The 23,664-nt window shown below is 40.2% G+C and overlaps 1 protein-coding gene across 2 annotated transcripts in view; it reads left to right on the top strand.

Annotated features, from left to right (window-relative positions):
* Nucleotides 1-1,296: 1,296 nt before the first annotated feature.
* The window catches only part of IQGAP2 (IQ motif containing GTPase activating protein 2), an 82,088-nt gene continuing 59,720 nt past the window's right edge, over nt 1,297-23,664 (top strand). For both annotated transcript variants that reach the window (XM_066613459.1, XM_066613458.1), the window contains exons 1-8: nt 1,297-1,453; nt 2,869-2,946; nt 3,797-3,873; nt 13,080-13,147; nt 14,479-14,592; nt 17,427-17,605; nt 19,179-19,266; nt 21,989-22,152. In XM_066613459.1, the coding sequence (XP_066469556.1) occupies nt 1,301-1,453; nt 2,869-2,946; nt 3,797-3,873; nt 13,080-13,147; nt 14,479-14,592; nt 17,427-17,605; nt 19,179-19,266; nt 21,989-22,152 (921 nt within the window). In that variant the 5' untranslated portion in view covers nt 1,297-1,300. The remainder of the gene's footprint in view (nt 1,454-2,868; nt 2,947-3,796; nt 3,874-13,079; nt 13,148-14,478; nt 14,593-17,426; nt 17,606-19,178; nt 19,267-21,988; nt 22,153-23,664) is intronic.

The following is a 23,664-nucleotide window of genomic DNA, read 5'->3' as shown; positions in this document are numbered from 1 at the left end:
TGTAACAATCTCACGCTATGACAGTGGTGAGAAATAGCTAGCATGTGCTTACTGGCACCTGTGTTAGCTCATTCTGAGCTAGTCATGCATATGTTTGCCACAGGCTGAATCCATTTGGCCTTTGTTAGGTTTTTGGTGACCAATATTGAGGGTAATTTGCAGTGTTGTGCCAAAAAACTGAATATGTGACTGGCCTGGCACAGACTGAGACAGCTGGAAGATGGCATTGGTTGACCTTTTCTCACCCAGAGGCTGGGTGCTTATAGGAAGTTACTGACTTGGGTATTAGAGTAAACTTTCCTTTCCCCCCCCCCCAAGGTATTGTAACTCTGTCTCTTGCAAGAAACAGGTACATTCAGACATTCCAAGTTCTTCCAAAAGAATGTTATATATGAAACACATATTTGTATTGTACAAGAGATGCATGCAGCTCTTGCATGTGGCTGCATTTTGTATATGAATTGTTACTAATTTTATAGTGAAGTGAGAGCAGTTGTGTTGCACAGCTTGTGTTGCCCTAAGGGTTTCACATTTTTATCAGGCAGAGAGTCTACATAACTGATTAACTGGGAAAAAGCACTTCGGTTGTTCAGTATATTTTTCTTTTTTTGTCTGTGTCCTGTAGCATGCACACCATCTCTTTTTCAAAGCATTTGTTTCCTTAGCCATGGGGTCTTTCTGCAGCCTCATTTCTTAATTATACTTTTTGTTTTTTGTTGTCTCCCTCTTCTGTATCTACAGATCTCTGCACATCATTACCTCTTCCCTTTTTGTTTCAGATATTATCTTCACTGTACTTCATTCCTGTTTCTCCCCTTTTTACTGCCTTCTGTTCCTCTCCCCTACTCTCTTCTTGTCACTACATTTCGCACACACAGCACTTAAGGTTTTTTTTACTGACCCAGCAGTTCACAAGTGAAAACCTTAGATGCAGATGAGCTGTATTTAGCTGGTTGGCTACAGCAGGTTATGGAAAGTGGTGCTAACTTAACCATTTGATTCTGAATTCAGAGAGAGGATGAGAAATGCAGAGTGATGTAGGTATTCTTAGGTGGGTCCTTCTTGAATCTTCTCACAAATTATGGGTTTTTAGACTTCTGCCATAAGGCGTTGACCATCTATGAGCTTTAAACTGAACAGTCCTTGATTAGATGGTCTCAGAAGTAGTGCAACTTGATTACTAAGAACTAATTTCCTATCCTCATGTCAAATTTGAATTACAGCAAGGCTATAGAGCATTAGATTGTATGAAATTTACTGCCACTAAAGTGGAAAATTCATTTTTTATATTTACAGATGGATGGAAGTCTGTCTTGATGAAGAGCTGCCACCCACTACTGAACTGGAGGAAGGATTAAGAAATGGTGTTTACCTTGCCAAATTAGCCAAGTTTTTTGCACCGAAGTTGGTTTCTGATAAGAAGATTTATGATGTGGAACAAACGCGTTATAAAGTAAACTAAATGCTCTTTAAAACTTGCTTGCAAATTCCATACTTTTAATAGAGGCCTAGAACAGAGAGAGCTGCCACACTGTCATTTGCTTGTCCCAGATTCCTTTCTTTTGTCACTTGTTATATGAATTGACCATCATTCAGCTTCTTGACGATGCAAGAGATTTCAAAAAATGTCTTGGATAGCATCTTTTAACATGAGGTGATGAACTCCTGAACCTCTTCAGAAGGATTTGATGTGTTTAATCTGAGATTAAAGTAAATTGAGCTTCTGAATTACAAGGGCTTTGATTACAGTTTCATTTCTCAGAAGTAACATTCATGATTTATTGAAAGCACACATTGATTTGAAGTAGTGGAGATCATAATACCTGGAATATTTTGGAATTATCTACTCATAGTCAAGTACTTTTCTTTCAACCGAATTATAAACTACTAAACTCTGGCACTTTTTCCTAAGTCATGTTCACAAATTGAAATTAAGCAGCATCTCTTTTTGTTAAGACCAATAGTCTTTATTGAGAATAAGTCTCTGCGGATTATATTTTAGGTTTGTCTCCACAGGTGTGTGTAATTGTTATCAAGCAGAATAGGAGCACACTAGCCTGCAGTAAAGTTGATTGAAAAAATTATTTCCTCTTCATTCATTTCCTCTTCATTCCTCTTCAAACATGACTCTTTCAACAATTACAGGTGAAGGCTGCTTAGTGACGTTCTGACCAGTGACAGCCTGCATATGCAGACGGCTGCCACTGATTCCTGTTCCCCTCCTCCCCAAACCTCTGAAGCTGAAAGGAGCTCTACTCCCTTTGCCTCTGAAGGCTTTTCTGAGCACCACAGAGACAATGCATGTCTGCACACTACCTTTGCAAGGCTCAGAATGGCTGAAACAGCCAAAAAGACATAACTTCCCAGGAGGACTTCCCTTGGCCTCCAAATGCCTTATAAGGTGGATAAAGTCAATTTCAGTTTTGTCACCAGAAACGGGTATTCTGAGCCTTACGGAGGCAGCGCACAGATGCACACTGCCTCTGTGTGGCTCAGAAAAGCATCTGGAGGCAAGTGCTCCCCTCGGCTTCAGCTGCTTTGTTTAACATTAAGCCTCACTTGATGATGAGGGTGCCGGTCCACATCCCTGTCGTTAAGCAACGCACAACTGTATACAGTTGGAGTTTCCACTTTCACTAAGAGTGCAACCTTAAACTGTTTTTGAATAGCATTCTTAACTTTAATGGGCTTCTGTGGGTAATAAAAAAAACTTAACAGAATTACTCTTAAGTAGATTATAAAGTTTAAAGTTGCTCACCTTGTTACTTAGAGTGAGACTGTTTTCAAAAGTCATGTGTCGGTAATACCTAGGAATCCAGAGGTACTTTGTGTTATCTAAAATAATTATTTCTCTTTCTTTTCTTTTAGCGATCAGGTCTTCATTTCCGACATACAGATAATACAGTACAGTGGTTACGTGCAATGGAGTCCATTGGCCTACCTAAAGTATGTATTGGAACGCTGAATGCTTATTGTGCCCATTACAATGCTTCCTAAAATAAGGAGACTTGTGCATGTAGAGGAGCAACTGATGTAGTGAGAATCTGAAACTGGCATTTGTTCACTTGCCAATCTCACAAAAAATTATGGAAAAGCACTAGAGTGAAAGCGACGGAATTCTTATACTGGCCCTGGCTTGCCAAAGCAGCTGGGACTATGCAGAATAGAAGCAGGCTCACATACATTCCAGCTGGCTACAGGAGGTGCTGTTGGGTCAAGCAAATGTGAGCTGCTTAGGAGACCTGGCAATGGGGCTGGGAACAGTAGGAGAAGCCAAAATCTCTAAAGAGAGGATTATTTGCCACTTTCCTAGTATTAACCTTGTAAACAAAAGGCTCCTCTTGTATAACTGACGACAGTGTTGACAGATTGCATTTCGCTTTAACTCTTCCATATCACCTTCTGACATTGTATAAATGCATATAAAATATCCCTTGAAATAGTTGGTATTAGCTTTTGTTTCTTTTTAGACTTCCTCCCCCAAAGGGACTCAGGATGATCTGCATTTATTTGTAATGTGGGGAGGAGCCAGTAAATTAAAATCAATGGTGTATACAATAAAAAATGCTAAATAGAATCCCAGTAGATGTAGTTCTCCGGAAAATGTTAAGATTCAAGATTTACTGGAAATCTCTAGACATGGGACACCTAATGTTCATGGATTCAAAGCTGTTTTCCATATCTAAGTACAAGATTAATCCAGTGTACTATGCTGTCCTTAATTAACCAATTTGACTAGTATAACATTTGATTACGAACATAACACTTGATGGTGTGTGTGGATTTTGTCCTTTAGATCTTCTACCCAGAGACAACAGATGTCTATGATAGGAAGAACATACCTCGAATGATATATTGCATTCATGCACTAAGGTAAATTGGGATTCAGAACCAGCCTACTTTGCAGTTCTTAAGTACCTACTTCCTTGCTAAAAGATGTCAGTGATACTTATTTGGTTAGTGTCCAGAATGTATAACTTTTAATACCACATAGGCATGAAAAACACGTAGACAAACAAGACTTGCTGAGAGAGAATCAGCATGGCTTCTGTAAGAGTAAGTCTTGCCTCATGAACCTTTTAGAATTCTTTAAATAGGTCAATAGGCATGTGGATGTGGGAGAACCCATGGACATTATATATCTGGACTTTCAGAAGGCGTTCGACACGGTACCTCATCAAAGGCTACTGAGAACTCCACAGTCGGGGAATTAGAGGGCAGATCCTCTCCTCGATTGAGACCTGGTTGAAGACCAGGAAACAAAGAGTGGGTGTCAATGGGCAATTTTCACAATGGAGAGAAGTGAAAAGTGGTGTGCCCCAAGGATCTGTGCTAGGACAGGTGCTCTTCAACCTCTTCATAAATGACCTTGTGACAGGGTTGAGCACTGTGGTGGTGAAGTTTGCAGACGACACCAAACTTTTCCAAGTGGTGAAGACCAGAAGTGATTGTGAAGAGCTTCAGAAGGATCTCTCCAAACTGGCAGAATGGGCAGCAAAATGGCAGATGCGTTTCAATGTAAGTAAGTGTAAAGGCATGCATATTGGGACAAAAAATCAAAACTTCACATATTGGCTAATGGGTTCTGAGCTGTCTGTGACAGATCAGGAGACATATTGGCTAATGGGTTCTGAGCTGTCTGTGACAGATCAGGAGACAGATCTTAGGGTGGTGGTGGACAGGTCAATGAATGTGTCGACTCAATGTGCGGCGGCAGTAAAGAAGGCCAATTCTATGCTTGGGGTCATTAGAAAAGGTATTGAGAACAAAATGGCTAATATAATGCCGTTGTACAAATCTATGGTAAGGCCATACCTGGAGTATTGTGTCCAGTTCTGGTCGCCACATCTCGAAAAAGGTATAGTGGAAATGGAAAAGATGCAAAAGAGAGCGACTAAGATGATTACTGGGCTGGGGCACCATCCTTATGAGGAAAGGCTACGGCATGTGGGCCTCTTCAGCCTAGAAAAGAGACGCCTGAGGGGGGACATGATTGAGACATACAAAATTATGCATGGGAAGGATAAAGTGGATAGAGAGATGCTCTTTACACTCTCACATAACACCAGAACCAGGGGACATTCACTAAAATTGAGTGTTGGGAGAGTTAGGACAGACAAAAGAAAAGCACACCGCTTTTTACCTCTCTCCATTGTGAAAATTGCCCATTAATGCCCACTCTCTGTTTCCTGGTCTTCAGCCAGGTCTCAATCCAGGAGAGGACCTGCCCTCTAATTCCCTGACTGTGGAGTTTTTTTCCGTAGCCTTTGGTGAGGGACCGTGTCGAATGCCTTCTGAAAGTCCAGATATATAATGTCCACAGGTTCTCCTGGATCCACATGCCTCTTGATCTTTTCAAAGAATTCTAAAAGGTGTTTGAGGCAAGACTTAACCTTACAGAAGCCATGCTAATTCTCTTTGCGCAAGGCCTATTCGTCTATGTGTTTTGAGATTCTACGTATCTTTGATGAGGTATTCCACCATCTTACCCAGTATAGATGTTAGGCTGACCGGCCTATAGTTTCCCGGGTCCCCCATCTTTCCCTTTTTAAAGATGGGTGTGACATTTGCTATCCTCCAATCCTCTGGCACTGTGGCCGTTTTGAGGGAGAAGTTGCATATTTTAGTCAAGAGATCAGCAACTTCATTCCATTGTGATTTCAGAATTCTTAATCAACTAGTTTAGAAATTTTGGTTTTTAAAGTGAAAATTTTCATTTCTGCTTTTGGGCTTGGTGGGCTTTTGCATTGTGTGTGTTGGCATCCTTCAGTCTCGGAAGACCATGGTGTCACGCTCTGAATGGTGGTTCTGGAACAGAGAGTCCTCTCCAGTGCGCGAAGCCTGGGTAAAGTAGGTATGGAGGATAGGCTGTTACCCATGCAGCAAATGCCCCCTCTCCACGTTGCTGAAATGGTCCAATGGAAAGGCAGAGGCCAATACGGTTGGTTCCAGTGGCGTCGCAGGAGTTGCCAGAACGTGACTGTGTTCAGCCATGAACTGCCTCAGGGACTCCGGCTCCGGATTTTGCCTCGAGGTTGACTCCTGAAGCCTTTTCCATAACTGGATGTAGCCACAAGGCAGTGGAGGTTTGGGATCAGAGTTTTCCTTCTCTCAGATGAGCTGCCTTCTCAGGCTGATGAGTCCCATCTACCCGATGGCTGTTTAGTTGCCTCTTACGACAAGTACAGCCAAACCGAGGGCCTATTCTTATCCCCAGCCCCCAGGGGAATCCCCAGCCCCCATTGTAGTCCACTGCAAAAGAGCATTGTTCAAGTACCACATGACTGCATTGAGCTGAGGGTACAGGTTCACTGTAAAATTACATGTGGGAAACCAACCTAGGATGACCGACCAGCTGAAGAACTGTGTGTGTCATTCTACTTGAGTCTATAATACTTGCCACCTGTGGAAATACTTGTCACCTGTTTGGCAAATCCAGTCTGCCAGTGGCTATTGGAATCTTTTTGTTATCAGATATTCCTTTTGCTATCTCAATACTGTAGTATTAAAAATTTAATCTGTGCAGGTTTTCATTCATGTTTCAGGTTTTCATTCACCAATTCTAAGGAGTTGATGAGGTAGTCAGGACAGTTCATTTTCATATGTAACATATTCCTGGCATGTCAAAGGATTGCTTAATCAGAGTATCCTGCTGTTTTTATATAAGAAATATTTGTGCTTAGATTTGTTTTTAGTCCACAAAATTGTGGAAGCAAGTGATTGCTGGCCTTCAGAAACTCAATTATCAATACAAGTGGGGCTTTGGTATCCACGAGTGATCCATTCTCGGATTCCTTGCGGATGACAAAATTCACGAATAATCAAATCCGCAATTGGCCCCTTTAAGTCCTCCAAAGGGGACTGGAGCAGTGCTCTGGTCACGTCCAGAGGGCTTTCTGAAGGCCACAGAGACAGCACACATCTGCCTGCAGGCTTCAGAATGGCCTGTGGAGGTGAAAAAATGCTACTTCCAGTTTCCTAAGGGAAACTGGAAGTGACATTTTTATGCCATATAAGGCACAGCTCCAGTCACCCCTGGAGGGTTCAGTTGAGGCCAAGTCTGACTTCATGCAGGACCAGGGAACCTGGGTTGAGCCAGATCCATGGATACAGAATTTGTGAATATGGGGGGCCCACCTGTATCTAATTTTCCCTAATGATGCCTTTTGTGTCCTCTTCTATGCAGTAGTTAAGGCATTGCAAGAACATTACTCTTTCTTAATAAAGTGCTCTTGGCTCAGTGCAATGGAAACCGCTTCTTCCTTCTTCTGTCCTTTTTTTAAAAAAAGAAATTTTGGCTTATGAAGGTTAATGAGCTGACTAACTGGTGAATCTATTTTTGTTCATGAAAAGCACTCGAAATTCAAAAGGAGACCCCCTTTAATTAATTGGAAGGAGTGCAAATAAGCTATTGAGATGTTACTTGTCTTGCAATCTTTGATAAGGAATGGTTTAACATAATTAAACAAAGCAAAAATATGTTAAATTTCCAAAATGATAGACCTTTTTAGAAACATGTGAATATATAGACTGGAAAGGCATTCGAAAACTTTGGAGCTGGATTTTTGTTGGTGCATCTGGTTGCAAGTTTGAAGCTGTGAAGTGGACACATAACGCTGTTAATGTTAAACAGCTTGTTAAGTGGTAAGCTAAGCTCCAGGCTGATGTCACAGTCTGTGTTCTGATGTTCAGCTGAGTACCGAACCAAGAATTTCAAATGCTTGTATCTCTTGTACTGAAGATGGCTTAATTGATAGTTTGACTACTATAATAAACATAGGCATAGAGCCTTGCCCACACTGTGTTCATCTGCGCATAACTGCTGTGGCAATTTTGTACATTCTCGTATTCTGCTTCAGTTGTGCAGTATTTTCTTTTGGGATTTCATTTTCCCTTACTGATTACATTGGGTTTAAAATGCAGTATGAGCCCCCAAGTGCAGAAGAAAATAAGGTTTAGTTTCAGGTTCTCGTATTAAATGTTTCTTTTTGAAAAAAAGAACTTTTACTTTTCCACCAAATTTCTATTCTTTTTCCATGTGCTTTGCTGCACAAATTGAACAATAAATTTGTTTTATGAACAGTTTACAGATGCATGTACAGGTTGATTATCCCTTGTCTGGACTACTTGGGATGAGAAGGTGTCTGGTTTTCGGATTTGTCTGGATTTCAGAATACTTGCATAAATATGAGAACTGCTTCCTCTTGCCCTTTTCACTGTTACCCATATGGGTGTCTGCTACCCTGGCCTCTAATGCCTTATAAGGCATTAAGAATATCTCTTCCAGTTTTATCGTAAAACTAGTAGTTTTTGGGGGGTATTTTTGGGCATTTTTGGGTCCGTGGCATATGGTCACAGATGGCCTCTGCAGGCCTCAGAAAGCCTCCAGGCCCAACCAGAGCTGTATTGTGGTCAGGCTCACAGGTGGGGGGGGCATTAAGCACCCGTGGATCCTGGAGGTCTCCGGATGCCAAACCCATGGATGACCATGGGCCACTTGTAATTAATATTTGAGCAATCTGGAAAAGAATTCTTGTATGTACTTTCAGGACCCTTGCATACACATGAAATGATTCATAAGGCCTAACTCAGTGGTTCCTAAACTGTTGGTCTGGGACCCACCAGTGGATCATGACCCAATTTTTTTGGGTCACAAAACTGGCGAGGCAAGTTAGCTAATGTGCATCAAGGATTAAATAAGCTACTACTTGGAGGGGGAGCACTTCTTCCCAATCACTGCTATAGCCACACCCCTTGGCATGTATAAAACAGACAACAGCCTCCAGGGCCTCTGAAAAGTTTGGGAACCACTGGCCTACCTTATCCTTGAAATCATAATTCCACCCTGATCCTTGATAACTTGAATCCATACTGTTCCTATACAGAGAGGCTTATTTTTGAGTTTGCGTTTAAACCTGCTATCCCAACTGTGATGGTTTTTCACACATGCAAAATATAATCAATTCTCAGTATCCCCAAGGGTTAGGTTTCTGGAAACCCCAGCAGATACCAAGTCTGCAGACATGGAACCATTGATCCTATGGGATCAGTGGGGGTTATGGGGAGAATCAAATTGGATAAACACATTCAGAATGACCTGGATGACTTCAGAATGGTCATGGATGGCTTTGAAATGGCAGCCGTGGATGCTGGGATCATTGGAGAATGGCCACAGACAGGTGGTAACAGACCACAAAACATGCAAGATGAGTTTCACTCTTCCTTCCTGTGGTTAAGCAAATTCACAGGAATATAGTGTGCAGATACTGGGTATTGACTGCATCAATTGCCAATTTTGACTTAATGATTGCAGCAAGTGGCAGTGCCCGTTTATACACTCACACGTGTGTACGTATAGGTGGCGCCTCAGTACCCACGAAGGATCCATTCTCGAACCTCTCACGGATACTGAAAACCATGTATAATGAAATCCATGGTTTCAGCCCCTTAAACTCTTCTGAAGAGAGGCTTCCCTGGGTCCAAGAATGCCTTAAAACAGTGGTTCCCAAACTTTTTAGTGTTTTAAATTGACACTCTATTGGGAACCACCTAAGTTTATGAGACTTAAAGATTATTTCTTTCTAGATTTTTTTATTTACACGTAGTAATAACGAGAAAAAAGATGCTTCAACATTTATCTCCCTATATTTACAATACTTGTAAACTGTAGAAGCTGTTTGGAGGGCAGTTAGCAGCTATCTGGTTTTTGAAAAGCCTTGAGGCAGTTAGTTATCTGATCCTTCCATTTTTGGAAGTATCATTGGTGATCTTATTGGAAAACATCATTAGTGTTTTCATTGGAAAGTCTGCTTGGCTGCTGGGACCCACCAAAATTCAGGGTGCAACCCACCAGTGGGTCCAGACCCACAGTTTGGGAGCCCACTTCCTTAAAAGGCATAAAAATAAAACCAGAAATAGCTCTTTTTGCCTGCAAGGGCAATGCTGAAGCCCACAGAGGCCACAGGCGGATTACGCGACCTCTGCGGGCTTCAGAAAGCGCTCCAGAGGCAAATGGAACACAGTTCTGGTCACCTTCTGGAGGGTTCAGGTTGGTCCAAGTCTGGTTCAACGTGGATTCAGGGCAGGGAACCTGCATTGAGCAAGATCCACAGATATAAAATCCATAAATGAACAGCTGTACATAAATTGAGGAAACAAAAGCAAAATGCATTTTTGAGAGGATGAACTTTGTATACTAGTTCAGCACCTTCTCTTGAATGCCTGCCCAGAATTTCCCATCTCTGACAGACTGGGTAGGTAGTTGCTAGGTAGATGTGTAGCCTGTGGTGGAAGCCTTCTGCTTTGCAAGGGGAAGAGGTGAGAGCCAAGGACAGAGGTAGGGGTGTGTGTGTGTGTTTGTACTGCAGATATTTTCCCCTGTAATAGAAGTGGAAGAGGGCTTGAATGTCTATAACTTGGAAGGCAGCTCTAAAATTCTTTCTTCACCAACAGACAGAAGCATGCGGGGGGGGGGGGAGGTGATGAAGAATATCTTTTGGTCAGGTAGCCACAGGGGTCCAGTAATAGGGTGAGTGAGAGCTGCTTATCTAGGGAATAGGTTTGTGTTTCACTCTTGTCTTGTGTTCCCTTGTTTTTTAGCATTATACAATATATAGGCACCTCGTAAATTTCCTAAAACTATTTTCCTTGCCTACTGGGGAAATACTGCATTGCATTTGTGAATTCCTGGAGATGATGCTCCAGAAACAATGGCACACTTAGCAATAAGGAATGCTTCTACATTCAGATTTGGACCCTGATGTGACTGAGGCTTGCATTTTATTAGGCAAGCAAACAGGTTGTTCTTATGTTGTCTGCTATAGCTCTGATCTTGCATACAATACCACAAAAAGGGTTGCTCTGGAGGATGGGACCAGGACATACAACAAAGGAAATTTTGATTAAATGTTAGTTTGTACTGTTAGGAAGCTCTTCCTATTGGACAATGGAACAGTCTGTCTTGGAAGGTGGTAGATTCTCCATTGTTTCAGGTCTTTAAGCAGAGGTTTGACTAATCACCTATGAGGTATGTTGTAGATGTGGACAGCCTGCATTGGCAGAGGGTTGCATTCGATCATGTAGGTCCTGATTCTATGAAAAGCCTTTAGAAGAATTCATCATATTTCACACCTCTGGCCTCTGTTGGGTGCTCTTTGTGTATTCCACACTAATGGATTTTTACTGCTTATTTTAAATTGTATTTGATACTAATAACCTCTGATTTTATTAATATTTAGTTCCCTGCTTGAACAGATTACTTTGTTCATCATGTATAACCTGCATATAATACCCTGAAAAATGCTTGTCCTTAAATCTGTCTTTATGCTGCATTGATTCACAGTTTGATATAATGTGAACTTTTACTGCTGAGGCCTTGCAGTTGATACTATATTTTAAAAGCTGTTTGAGTAGCTTGCATATGTTTCAGATTTCACAATACAGCTGAAGGTGTTTGTTAATTTTAAAGGTGAAGCTCCTTGTATTGAACTAGATCCTTGGTTCATTTAGTTAAGTAGTGTTTACTGGTTTCAGAAAGGTATTTCTGAATCCTACCTGGATATGCCAAGGATTGTACCTGGGGCCTTCTGCATACAATGGATGTGAATCAACTACTGTAGCCTTTTCTCCTGCAGGGATGGGCGTTATGCCTTAAAAACAATAATATTGAGGATTTATTTTGATACTAATGTACTAAGGAGCCCCAAAGTCAGGATAAAACAAAATCAAAGTATATAAATAAAATATCACATGCAAATGAAAAACAAAATCCCACTGCCCTCTAGTGGTAAACAGTATCTTCCTTCCCAACTAGGTCAAATATCAAATGGTTTTGTTTGTAGTTAGTTGAATTAGCAGTGTCCGCTTCAAAGTAATTCCCAGACTTCACCCTAATTCTAGGAATCTTAAACATATCAGCAGTCTTGATCAATTTATAATAGAGGAAATTACTACAGATGTAATAGCATGTTAATGATGTGTAATGATGTGTTAATTTTTTAGAATTTTTTTAGAAAAACCACAAGTGGAGAAAAAGTAGGTAGGATGGGGAGGCAGATGCCAGAAGCCTACAGTGAGAGCAAGGGGTTCTGTCTTCCCTCATTGCTCTGCTATCTGAGGCAGTTTGAGACCCATTTGTCCTGGTTGCTCTTTGCCTTTGGTAGTCCCTTTTTAACCCATTCCCCCATTATGGGAACTCCTATCTTTCAAGTACATTCCTACAACTTCTTTATAGCTTGCCTGCCTGCTGCTTTTGCTCTTAAAGCATAAGTTTAGAATATATCTACTTGTGTTCAATATCTTGGTCTATCTCAATTTTTGCTTTCTCTTTGCTATATTGCTCGAGTCCAGTTTTTGGAATTTTAAGCTTCTTTAAGTAAGAGCATACTTCCTTTTGGATCTATAAAATGCCCTGGCCGCTTTCTAAATAAATCTGAGCTTCTTTGACTCTCTCTCTCTTCTAATAACAATCTTGATTGGTCCCTTGCGCATCTTAATACATTCCCCAAATCCTTAACAGCTTGTCACATGGCAGGAAGACATGAATAAATATGTGAATTTGTTCAGCTGTTATCCAGATGGTTTTACTGTGCAGGTTTTAGAATGGTATTGAATGTAAGTCTTTCATGTAACACTGACATGAAAATGGAGGCTCTTGAACTCTGTATTTTTGGCATTATTTCAGAGTTCTGAAAGCATTTGAGTAATTATGAATAAATTGTTCTTGAAAAAGCTAAAATAAAATCTCCTAATTTTAAAATAAAAATGTATGCTTATCTTTGGAGGAAAAATAGACTAAAGTATAAAGAGAGATTTCCTACATTTTTTGTGTATATTCAAATGAAGGTGAGACACCTGAAAAATAAGCAGAAAGGTAACTTAAACTTGTTTCTGGCGGAAAATTCGTTGTACTGGTTAATAAACAATCCTGTCTGAGTGCTTTAACAGATTCCTAGAGCACAATAAAAACCAATGAATATACTTGAATATGAATTTTTTTTTTTAGGCAAAAGCTTATTTATCTAATATTATCCATTTGAGTATGTTGCAATATGACACTTAATTCTCCTTTTCCTTTTCAGCTTATATTTGTTTAAACTAGGGATAGCTCCGCAGATTCAAGATTTGCTGGGGAAAGTAGACTTTACAGGTACATTTAATCTTTACTTGCAACTGTTTTCTTGCATCAAAGGAATTATGCATTATTGCAGTTTCTAATAACAGTACGTTTATGTGGCAGTTTTTCCTCTACTCCTCCAGCATTCTTCATGTCCTTATTGAAGTGGGTGTGAAGTAGCTATGTAAAGAATGCGCGCTGCTTTTTTAAAAGATGCTAGATGGTCATAAATCCCTGTAACTTTCCAGACCACATATTTTTTTTCCCCTTAAAATGAGGGCCTCCTATCAAGAAGCCTCTTTTTAACATGCTGAGGGACAATGAGGGACAAGAAGCACCTAAGTCAGACACACAAGATGGCATGGTCTATGCTTCTTTTATCCAGCTGTGATTGGCCAGTTGAGGAGAGAGAAAACAAGGGAGCAGAACAGAGATTTTTCTCTCTAGTCCAATCTATCTTAATCTCAGGCTCCTGTTCAGGGTGCTGGCATGTTCATTTAAGCCAACTTGCCTTCCTAACCACTTACATGATTTCCTCAGAATGTTGACTGGACTTTTTGTATGGACATTGTTCAGACACTAGTTGATGGAACTAAGGATGAATTTTATCTTGTGTCAGATTGGCATAAGATGCCAAGGAGTTCACCTTCCTTATAGCTATCCTAGAACATGGTTTTGTGTGCCACTGCATGTGCTTCTTAATTATCATGTTTCATGGTTGTGACTTTCAGACAGCCAAGCATTTACCAGAATCTAGTGTAGAAAGTTGCAGGCATGGGCTACTCATATAAACTGGGAAACTCTCCTTGACTGGCTTCTGGGACCAGCTTGCAACTATAACCTAATTGGCTGGCCAGCCCCCCATGAAGATGGTGAGAGTCATGAGAATAGCACCAGCTATCACTTCCTTCCTCCCCAGGCATTATTGTACTTCCTAGCTACAACTGAGCAGGAAAAATTCCCACTATTCTGACTGTCACAGAAAGATTCGTCTTCTATGATTTGCCTGTACTAAGAACTTGTGACATCAAGGTGACATGCCAGTTGCTGTATACCCTAATTGTGGAAATATGTGAACCTCTTTGTCTGGACTGGAAAAGGAAAAGGGGGATGGAATGGAATTTTGGAGGAGAGGGGGCTAAAAGCATCTCCAACATTCTAGCTTGCCACTCTCCTCTACACTTCCGCTTCATCTTCCATTTCCCTCTTCAAATCCAGGGATAAATGAAACTGCGGATACAGGATCTGGCCTCCTCTGTATTGTATTCCCCTCCCCCTGCTTTGTTATGCTTTTATTACATCATAAATCCTAAACAGTTTGCTCACCTAACTTCTTCTCCTTCCTCCTCCCTTGTCATATTTAGAGGAAGAAATTAGTAACATGCGGAAGGAGCTGGAGAAATATGGCATACAGATGCCAGCATTTAGTAAAATTGGAGGCATCCTGGCCAGTGAACTTTCAGTTGATGAAGCTGCATGTAAGTTTGTCTGATGTTTTGGTAAAATAGCATTCTGCCATATTTTAGATAACATGCCAATAAGTATGAATGCCACTTACCTTAAAATATAGTCAGGAAGCAGTGCAGTGCATTCTGTTTTCAAACTGTGATCTAAGGTGTCTTTACCTCGGTCTCTCTCTTTGATTTTTTTTTTTTTGTAGTTCAAAAATATAGGCTTACATGCACAATGCTTTATTTCATTACAAGGTGGTGAAGGTCAAAGAGTTTAAGTAAACAACTCTGTACAGATCCATATTTAAACCTGCAGCATTTCTTAACTTATTTTACTGAAGGGTAAACTTCTGGCCAGTTTTGGTTGTCTAATGCATGTTTCTGTAGCAGCAGTGTTCAACGCGATACCATAGTCTTTCGAGACTGAAGGTTGCCAGCTAGTGTTCAATGTTTTCTCACATCACACTGACCTTTTTGGTCCTCTCTGTCTTCTTGTGATGTCACTTCCTTTCAGGAGACTCTTCTGGGTTCCGTGGCTCTAGTTTCTAGAGTTCTAGGGCAACTATCTGTAGTAAATGAATTTTTTTCACTCTTCCTCTGCTAGCAGAGCAATTTGTTACTAAAGATAGTTTGCCCTAGAACCAGAGCTGGAGAACCAAAAGAGTTCTTCAGTGATTTTTCGATTGCTGTGCTGCAAACTCCCTCAGCCCACCAGTTGAAAATTGCAGGTCTATAGCGAACCTTCATAGTTGAAACCACTTTAAAGTCCTCTGTTAAAAGTTAATACTAAGAAGTTTAATGTTCTAGGGTTTTATTTAAAAGTGAACTTCATTAGTCTCTAAAACTCACATGTGGTTGTGTCCTGGTACATACTATTACTTGTAAACAAATATTTTAAAACTCTGTGGAAATGAAGAAAAAACTTCAGACTTCGAGTTCTCATTGAACTAGAGATGATGTTGATTTTCAAGATTGGTAGTTTTACAACTTCAAGGTACATAGCTGCACTATTTTAAAGCTTTGTAGTACATAATATCACCTTTAATTTTTCTGAGACTATCAACAAGCACTTGAGTCCTGCCAGCAGCTGTAAGTGGGCCTCTATGAATTCATCTTTGAAAAAAAATCACATATTTTAACATTTACAGGATGGCTACTCATACCACTGTTTACAGCTTGACCATGTGATCTTTAATAACAATAGAATAACTAGTACACTGAGTGTTGAAAGCACTTCATGCGCATGATTTTATTGTATGCCTTACAAAATTCCAGGAGGGCATGTCACTAGTAGTATGCCATATTGCATATGCCATATTGCAGATGATACACTGAATTGGGGAAAGAATGATTTATCTAAGGACCACCTAGAGAGTTCATGGCAGGTAGGATTTGAACTAAGGGCTTGTGGATTTGTAGTTCAATTTAAACCAACTTTATTCTAGTGGTGTTTTGTGTTTCTGTTTACCACATATAAATTCGGAGAGCATGTTAATATGTCTTAACATTTTGGGAGGGGAAAGAGGAAAGGACAAAAGTGCTTCAACTCCCTTTTGTCCGAGTTATTTGTCCCAAGGAAGTTGAAATTACTTCAACTTTCTCTTGAGTTTCATTTGCTAATACCCCTTTCTGGACTTGATTTCTTCTCCAGTGTGCTAACTGCATCATTTTGCATAGTTCTGTTTCTTTTTATAATTTTTCATAAAATAATGCAGTAATTCATTCCATGTGTGTTCATAGTGATTAAGATGTGAAAGCTGATAATACAATGTAAAATATAAGAGAAAATATGCATGAATATTTTCCTCCTGCAGTACATATCCTTTTGCAACTTCCTGCCCCTTCTCAAATTAGCATTGCCACCTGTTAGGTGAGCACATCTACAGAAATGTAGCGCTTGCAGAAAACAAATAGACCTTGACTATTTTTTCCACTAGTTTTTTTAACTATCCCACAGTAAATTCTCTTTAGAGGGAAAGGGGTTTCCAGTGCTGTGAAAAAACGAAGTATAATAAAATAAAGATTTGTTGGTTTGAACCTGGAAATAGGTGTGCTGCTCTGATGTGTTATCTTTTTTTCGTTTCGCTTAACAAAAATGTTACTAAAATTGCTCTGTCAACTCTTCCTTTCTAAGCAACTTTAAAATCATATTTAGCTGAAGGAAAGGTCCATTGAAATCAAAGAAATGTTCCAGTAAAGGTGTTGAAAGTTTTATAAAGCCTTTCTACTCTCTGCAACTTTTTTGCAAAGTTGCACTTCTGTGTTGAATTGTTGTACGTACATAAATGATACTGTTAGAATAGTGAACCTTAAAGACCTAACTGACATTTCAACATGGTTTCTTAAAATTGCTGCTTAGGGATTTCAGAAAGATTTTCTAGTAAGTATGTGGATTATTAGGGGACCTTATTAAGGTTGGAGTCTAGATACTTTAAGGACCATCATCCTGTATATGCTCCTTCCTATATGGACCATTAGTCATGTGAACCCTGCTTCGTGTGCCCATGTTTCATGGCAATCATTCACCTGGCACAGGACCTTTTCAGTAATGGCAGCAGCTCTGGAATTCAATGTCTATAGAGACCTAATTGGCTTGTACTCCACACTCATTTGGGCGCTGTGTTAAAACTTGAGTTTTCATTTTGTCTTTGCAAGAGGTTGGTTCTTGTTTGGGAGAGAAGGATTGGCTGTGGATTTTTTAAAACTGCACCTGCCTTTTAATAATTGTGCAGGGATGTAGTATGGTGTTCTGTTTCCATAATTTCTGTATCATTATTAGCTTCTTTGGGTCACCTTTGATGAAGAAGGCAGTATATAAATGCTTAAAAAATCAGATCTTGATGGACTTGTATTCTTTTCAGTGCATGCTGCAGTCATTGCAATTAATGAAGCTATTGAGAAAGGAGTTGCAGATCAAACTCTCAAAACTCTCAAAAATCCCAATGCCATGTTAGTCAATGTAGAAGATGATCTGGCCCATGAATATCAGAAGGAACTTTCAGAAGCAAAAAAGAGAAAAGAAGAGAATGCAAGACTGAAGGTACTGAAGTGGGTCATTTTATGTAACTACCTGTGGATGTGAACTAACTATAAAATACTGTTTATCAAGACAAAGGTATATAGTTTTGTGATAGCCTCTAGTATATAAATCAAGCCACATGACATGAAAAGGCAGATGGCTATATGTAAAGGGCATGTAAGGTCTGCATTAATCTTGGAAATCCAATGTTTGAATGGTCCATTATTTTTTTAAAATCATTTTAAAAATGTACTGTACATCAAACTCATTGTAAAACAATCTCACATGAAAGTATATATTGATTCAGTAATACCTCAGTTTCTTCCTTGAGTGCTTTCTTGCTACCAGCGCCCTCTGTTTTGGATTGACAGCTGCTGCTGCTGCTGCTGAGGGCAGTGCATTCTGGCTAATCAGCACAAGTTCCTGCCATGTTTCCTATAATGCAATTTTCAGACAGTGCTCAGCTTTTGAAAAATGGATTCCCCCACATTGTTACAACTATTACTTTGTGTCCAAATGAAGTGCAAATTACCAAAGAACAATCAAAATGCTATTTGTGCATTTATGTGACAGCTCTAAATCACCAAGCTTGTAAAACTTTGCCCAAGTGATAATCTCTAGTAAATAGTGGATAATCACAATCTGCATGTACAGAGGTCCTATTAAATGCATGTTGCTAGTAATTTTATGTTAAAAATGCCTACTGTGTTTGTGTACAAACACATATTCAATAAACTGTCCACATTCAGACTCCAAAAGGCACTCTTGAAGAGGCTGACTGCAAGCCAACCTGGAGCAAAGGGAAAAAATTTTCCTTACCCCAGGTAACACTGCACCAGCCCTAATGGGGCTACTCGGATCCACACCACCTAAATCAGTGCTGCAAATCCGAGCAGCCGGGGCTGGCCCAGGCTGCCTGGGAACAGGACTAGGATCCGGCATAAGTGCTGGATCCTGGCCCTGCCTCCCGCTCGCTGCCCACCTTCCCACCCATCCCAGAACGCCCCCTCCCCCATCCTTCCTGCCCTCCCCAGACCCCTGTGCCAGTTGAGCTCGGCCTGTGCAAACTCACTCTGCCCCAGGGCCTGTGTCAGTGCGGGAAGGCTGGCGCACGTGTGTGTGCCGGCCTATCTCCCCTGAGAGTGGTGCAAAAGTGGTTTATGTCACTTTCATGACACTCATCAGCCTGTGCAAGGGACTTGCACTGGCCGAGTGGGCATTTTGGATTGCGCTCTAAGAGGCACTGCATTTCATTCTCCTTTCTCTGTGTTTCAGCCTACATGTGATTATTCCTCATCAAATCTTTGATCAATTCTTTAGTGTAACATATTGAATCACTATTCACTGTTATAAACAATTATAGAGTCTCTATGGATGCATGTATGCCAAAGCTTCCTAATCTCTTTGGTTAAAAATGGAACAGCAGTTTGTTCTGGATGAATATCACTGTTATAGTTTCAATAGCAACATCAGCAAATGGAATTTTAAATGCCTCTTTACAATCTTACCTTGTATCAAGAATGCATCTTATAATTTCCCCCCTGAAACCTTTTGTCCTAAAGTATTTTTTTTGTTCAATAACTATATTGTTTAGAATGGATCAATTTTGGAGGAGGAAAGAGATGTTTATGAAGAGTTGCTGACGCAAGCTGAGATCCAGGGAAACATCAATAAGGTCAACAGTGAGTAATTCTTCATTTCTTGAAAGAACTAAGGTTCCTGTAACTTCAGGGTTATTTACTTGGCCTTAATTCTATTGGAGAACATCAATACATTCAATTACAACAGAAATTCTATAATTTTTTAAAGCTGCATAATTTGGTGCTTCAGTAGTTATCTGGAATTCTATGGAGATGCCTGGTTTTTTTTACTAAAGATGGGTGAGAAGGTTTTTCTTTGTCCTCTCCATTCTTGGTGATAGCAGAATCGTTAACTGAGATGCCAAACTACTTTGCCTGCTTTCCCCACTCCCTTTCTTTTGCTGGTGGCAAAATAATGTAAATTTTGACCCCTCTTACATATTGCACTTTAATGTGAGGCAGAGTTAAGAATCATTTCGATATGACCTTGCACACTTCAGAAGGATTTTGTGAAATTTTCCTTGTAAAACAGGTTACTTAATTAGAGCTAAAAGGCTTTTGATTTTTTTTTATTAGTCTTTTAGAGAAGACTGCCTTTGGTGATTCATATATGAAAACATGTTGATGCTGACCATGACGATGGAAACTTGTTCAAAATATTCTGCTGTTTGTAAGCATTGTTTTCCTTTCAGTTCACGTAGCTTTAGCCCAAGTGAACGAGGCTATTGACAGGCAAGATGAAGTGGCACTGATGGCAGGCTTGCACAACCCTGCTCTGAGCCTGTTTGAAGTTCTGCTGCAAAATTCCTCATGGTACCTAGCACAGTTACTTGACTCTAAAGGGCAGAGGACAAAGGTAACGGAATGCAGCATGCTAGTGTGACACTCTAGTTTTAGCTTTCCCAAATAGATTTCAGTGTGAGCTGGGTACTATTCTTACGAATACTGTAGAGGCTTTGAAAATGCTTTATATGCATTTTACCTCAATGAACCGTGTGCTTTTTGTTAACCATTGGAAGCGATGGACAATTGCTAAAGGATAACAGCACAATCCTATCCATATCTATTCAGAAGTCCCATTGTGTTTAATGGGATTACTCTCAGGAAACTGTGTATAGGATTGCAACCTAAATATATTAAATCCTAGTTTTAAAAATTGAATGTTTAGAAGCCCACTGATCTGCCCGCAGTAACTAATTTGTGAAATTTTGCTTTGAGAGCCCTATACTAGTTAAAAGTGAGGGAGATGTTAAGCAGAAAATGGCACACTTTTGTTTGTATCCCTGGAACTGGGTGTGTCTAATGTAATGAAATGTTTTTTCCTAATCTGTTAGATAGAAGGGGTTCCAATTATGCTCGACAAAAGTGAGATACAGAATGAAGTTAGTGTTGCCAATGAGGAAGCAGAGACTCACAACTGTAGTGAGTAAACTAGATCTAATTTTCATTTGTCTCTCCACATGGTTTACCTTAAGGTTAAGCACTTCAAACCCGTTCAGTCTCCTTGTTTCTTCAAACCATGCTTTTTGTTTGTTTTTGTGTGTTTGGTGTCACCATTGCCAAGTCTTCAATATTTCCTTTTTTCCTAAGCCTGTCTACTGATTCAGTCCTAGTCAGTTCACTATATTCTATATAAAGTGGAATTATATTTGGTTCATTTCTTTTGTATATGCCAAACCTGTTTTGCGCTTAAGTATAGCAATGAGCATAATTCCTTATCAATAGGAAAAACATTGTGCATATCCATTTTTTGTTTAAAACACTAAACATTATTTTACGTATATATTTTTAAGGGGGTTCTAAATTTGCTGCATTTTTCTAAATTGCTTTTCTGAAATTCCTGTAGTGTTCAGCTTCTCTTCTGGGAAATTGAGCTTTCAATGTACTTCAAACTTTCTGTGTGTTGACTGAATTGCAATCTATCTTCTATATCATTTCAATTCATTGATATAACAGCTCTTTGTTTGGTATGTACATGGGAAAAAATGTAGGGATTATGTGGATGCTCTATTATATCAGGTTCTCGTTGTTGTTGTTGTTGTTGTTGTTTGTTTTTAATTTCTTCCAATTTTAGGAAGTTTTAACTGCCTGTATCAACTTTGCCTCACTGTTTGGTATGCTTGTGTTTGTACAAACTGACTGTTGGAAGCCACTTAGTTTGATAAGCTACTACATATCCAGTTTCCCTCTTTTACGTATGATCATTGTTCCAACAGCACCTTATGTTTGTGGCAAAGCAGTGCACAAGTGGAGCCTCCCTATAAGCAAAGGTTTCCCCTGTTGCTTAGCATGTAGAACCTGCCCATACGTGCATCCAAATAGTTTTATAATATCATTCCTTTCCCACCTGAGCATGATGTGAGCATAATTATTTTTTCATTTGGGATAGTTTCTAGTCTTTGTCATTGTGAATGTGTCTATGAAAGTATGCAAAACGGGTCCAGTGTTCAGAAGAACAAATATCCATTTCCCTCAGTCACCAGTCACATTGCCTGACCATATGTTCTGCTGCTCCCTTACTAATCACAGTACAAACACTTATGAAGAAAGTTGCAGCTGGTAAACAGTAAGCATATTTTTGTAGTAGTCTGAGACTATTTTCTTCATGTAAGACTTGGTTTGCAGATTTCATACACACATACACTCCACTGTGTCTTGAAGATCCTATTTGTTGTTGAAGGCATGTTCTACTTGACCTGGACGGGTGTGGAATTAATGAGATGCTTGCTTTGGCAGTGGTCTAACTGAGAAATCAAATAGACAATATTAAATAGAATAACTGTGATAGGGACCCCTGATTATTATTTTTTTTGCTTGCCCCTAGAACTTATAGCAGTTGACAATATTAACACTGCAATTCGTACTGGAGACCCGAATAAGACCATTGCTGCTTTAATGAGACCTGAAGCCCAATTGCCTGAAGTTTACCCATCTGCTGCTGCTGTTTATCAGTCTGAACTCTTCAATCTTCAGCAACAGAATGCTGTGGTAAGATGGAAGCAATTTGGGTGCACATCTGAAGGTTTAGAAGTAAATAACGGAATATCTTAAGTGCTCAAACATTGATGTTCCAAGTTACCTGAGAATCTATCTGTTACTCTGAATTGGTACTTCTGTAGTACATGGATATTTCTTTGACTCATACATTTTTTGCAGAGAGTTCTAACCATACAACATTAGAAATTGCAAATGTGCCTTGTGCATTATGGGAGAAACACAATCAAGCCATGTCTGCCCGACTTTGCATTTACGCAAATGTGTACACTGTTGGCCGGGCAAAAATGGGTTAACAGTCAAAATTCATGATTACACAGTGTATGTCTTAGCATGGGATCAGGATGAGTCAGGAGCACATTTTATTGAAAGCCTTAATCATGGAAGGATAACCATAAGTAGCAGTGGCATAGCTAGAGGGGGTCAGGGGTAGCAATTGCACCGGGCAGCAGGCTGCTTGGGGGCAACAGTCTGACCACCCATGCAATCCCCCCCATGAGAGCTGCTCACACCTCTTGCAAAAAGTGCTGGGAAAAAGGAGTGCTCTTTTCAATAGGGGCAGTGGGGATGAGTCTCCAGCTGCTTGCTCCCCTTGCTCTGGGGGTTGGGGGGGGAAAGCAGGAGGGGGATGGGGTGGGAAGAGGCGGTGGAGTTAGGGGAGCAAGCAGCCAGATTCCAATTGCAACTTGTACCTCTTGGGGGGTGCACAGGAGTGGGGGCTGGGGTGGGGGGGGAAGATGGCGGATTTTTTATTTTTCTGTTTTAAAAAATGCTGCTGTGACATCACACTGAGAAGTGACATTGCTTCCAGGTGTGACCCGGGTGGGCATCGTTTTTAACTTTGCTCTGGGCACATGGGTAGCTAGCTATGCCACTGATACATAGGTCTATTTTGGCAGGCTTTACATCACAATTTTTATCCCAGTTCTGTGGTCATTATGAGTGATTAGTAGTGGCACTAAAAAAAAAAAAAGAGGGTACGGATCTCTTCATATGAGTCAGCAGGCACAGAATATCCATTCTGCACTTGCACTTACATGAGGCTCAAGGAGCTTTCCCTCTCTAATCAGACAAGCTCTGACATGGCACACATTCTGAGATGGCACACATTCCTTGTTTCCAAAGCTCAGGAGCTCTCTGGACTGTGCTGTTTGGAATTCCCCGAAGCTTTAAAAAAAAAATCACCTTTTGAAGGCTTTGCACAGCTTTGGGCTGTGAGTAATGTTCAGGGCTAAACAACAGACTTTCAGTTGCGTCTCAAAATTAAGGTAATATGATACAAATTATGAGCAGGGAGAGGCCTCTTGGAAAAGGTGTTTTTTCCCCCTTGCAAGAGTGCTTGTGAATAATGATTCAGAATTGAGCAGAGTGGACTTTGCCTCTACCACTAGTAATTAAATTAGTTAATTAAGGCTTCAATCCTGTATGTACGTATTTGGGAATAGATCCCATTGAACTCAGTGGGACTTCAGAGTAGATATATAGGTTTTCATTAATGTAGTTTTG

The sequence above is a fragment of the Tiliqua scincoides genome, chromosome 2, assembly GCF_035046505.1.
Source record: "Tiliqua scincoides isolate rTilSci1 chromosome 2, rTilSci1.hap2, whole genome shotgun sequence".
Lineage (NCBI taxonomy): Eukaryota > Metazoa > Chordata > Lepidosauria > Squamata > Scincidae > Tiliqua > Tiliqua scincoides.
Note: the sequence above shows the minus strand (reverse complement) of the source record. Positions and strands in the feature narration are given on the sequence as shown.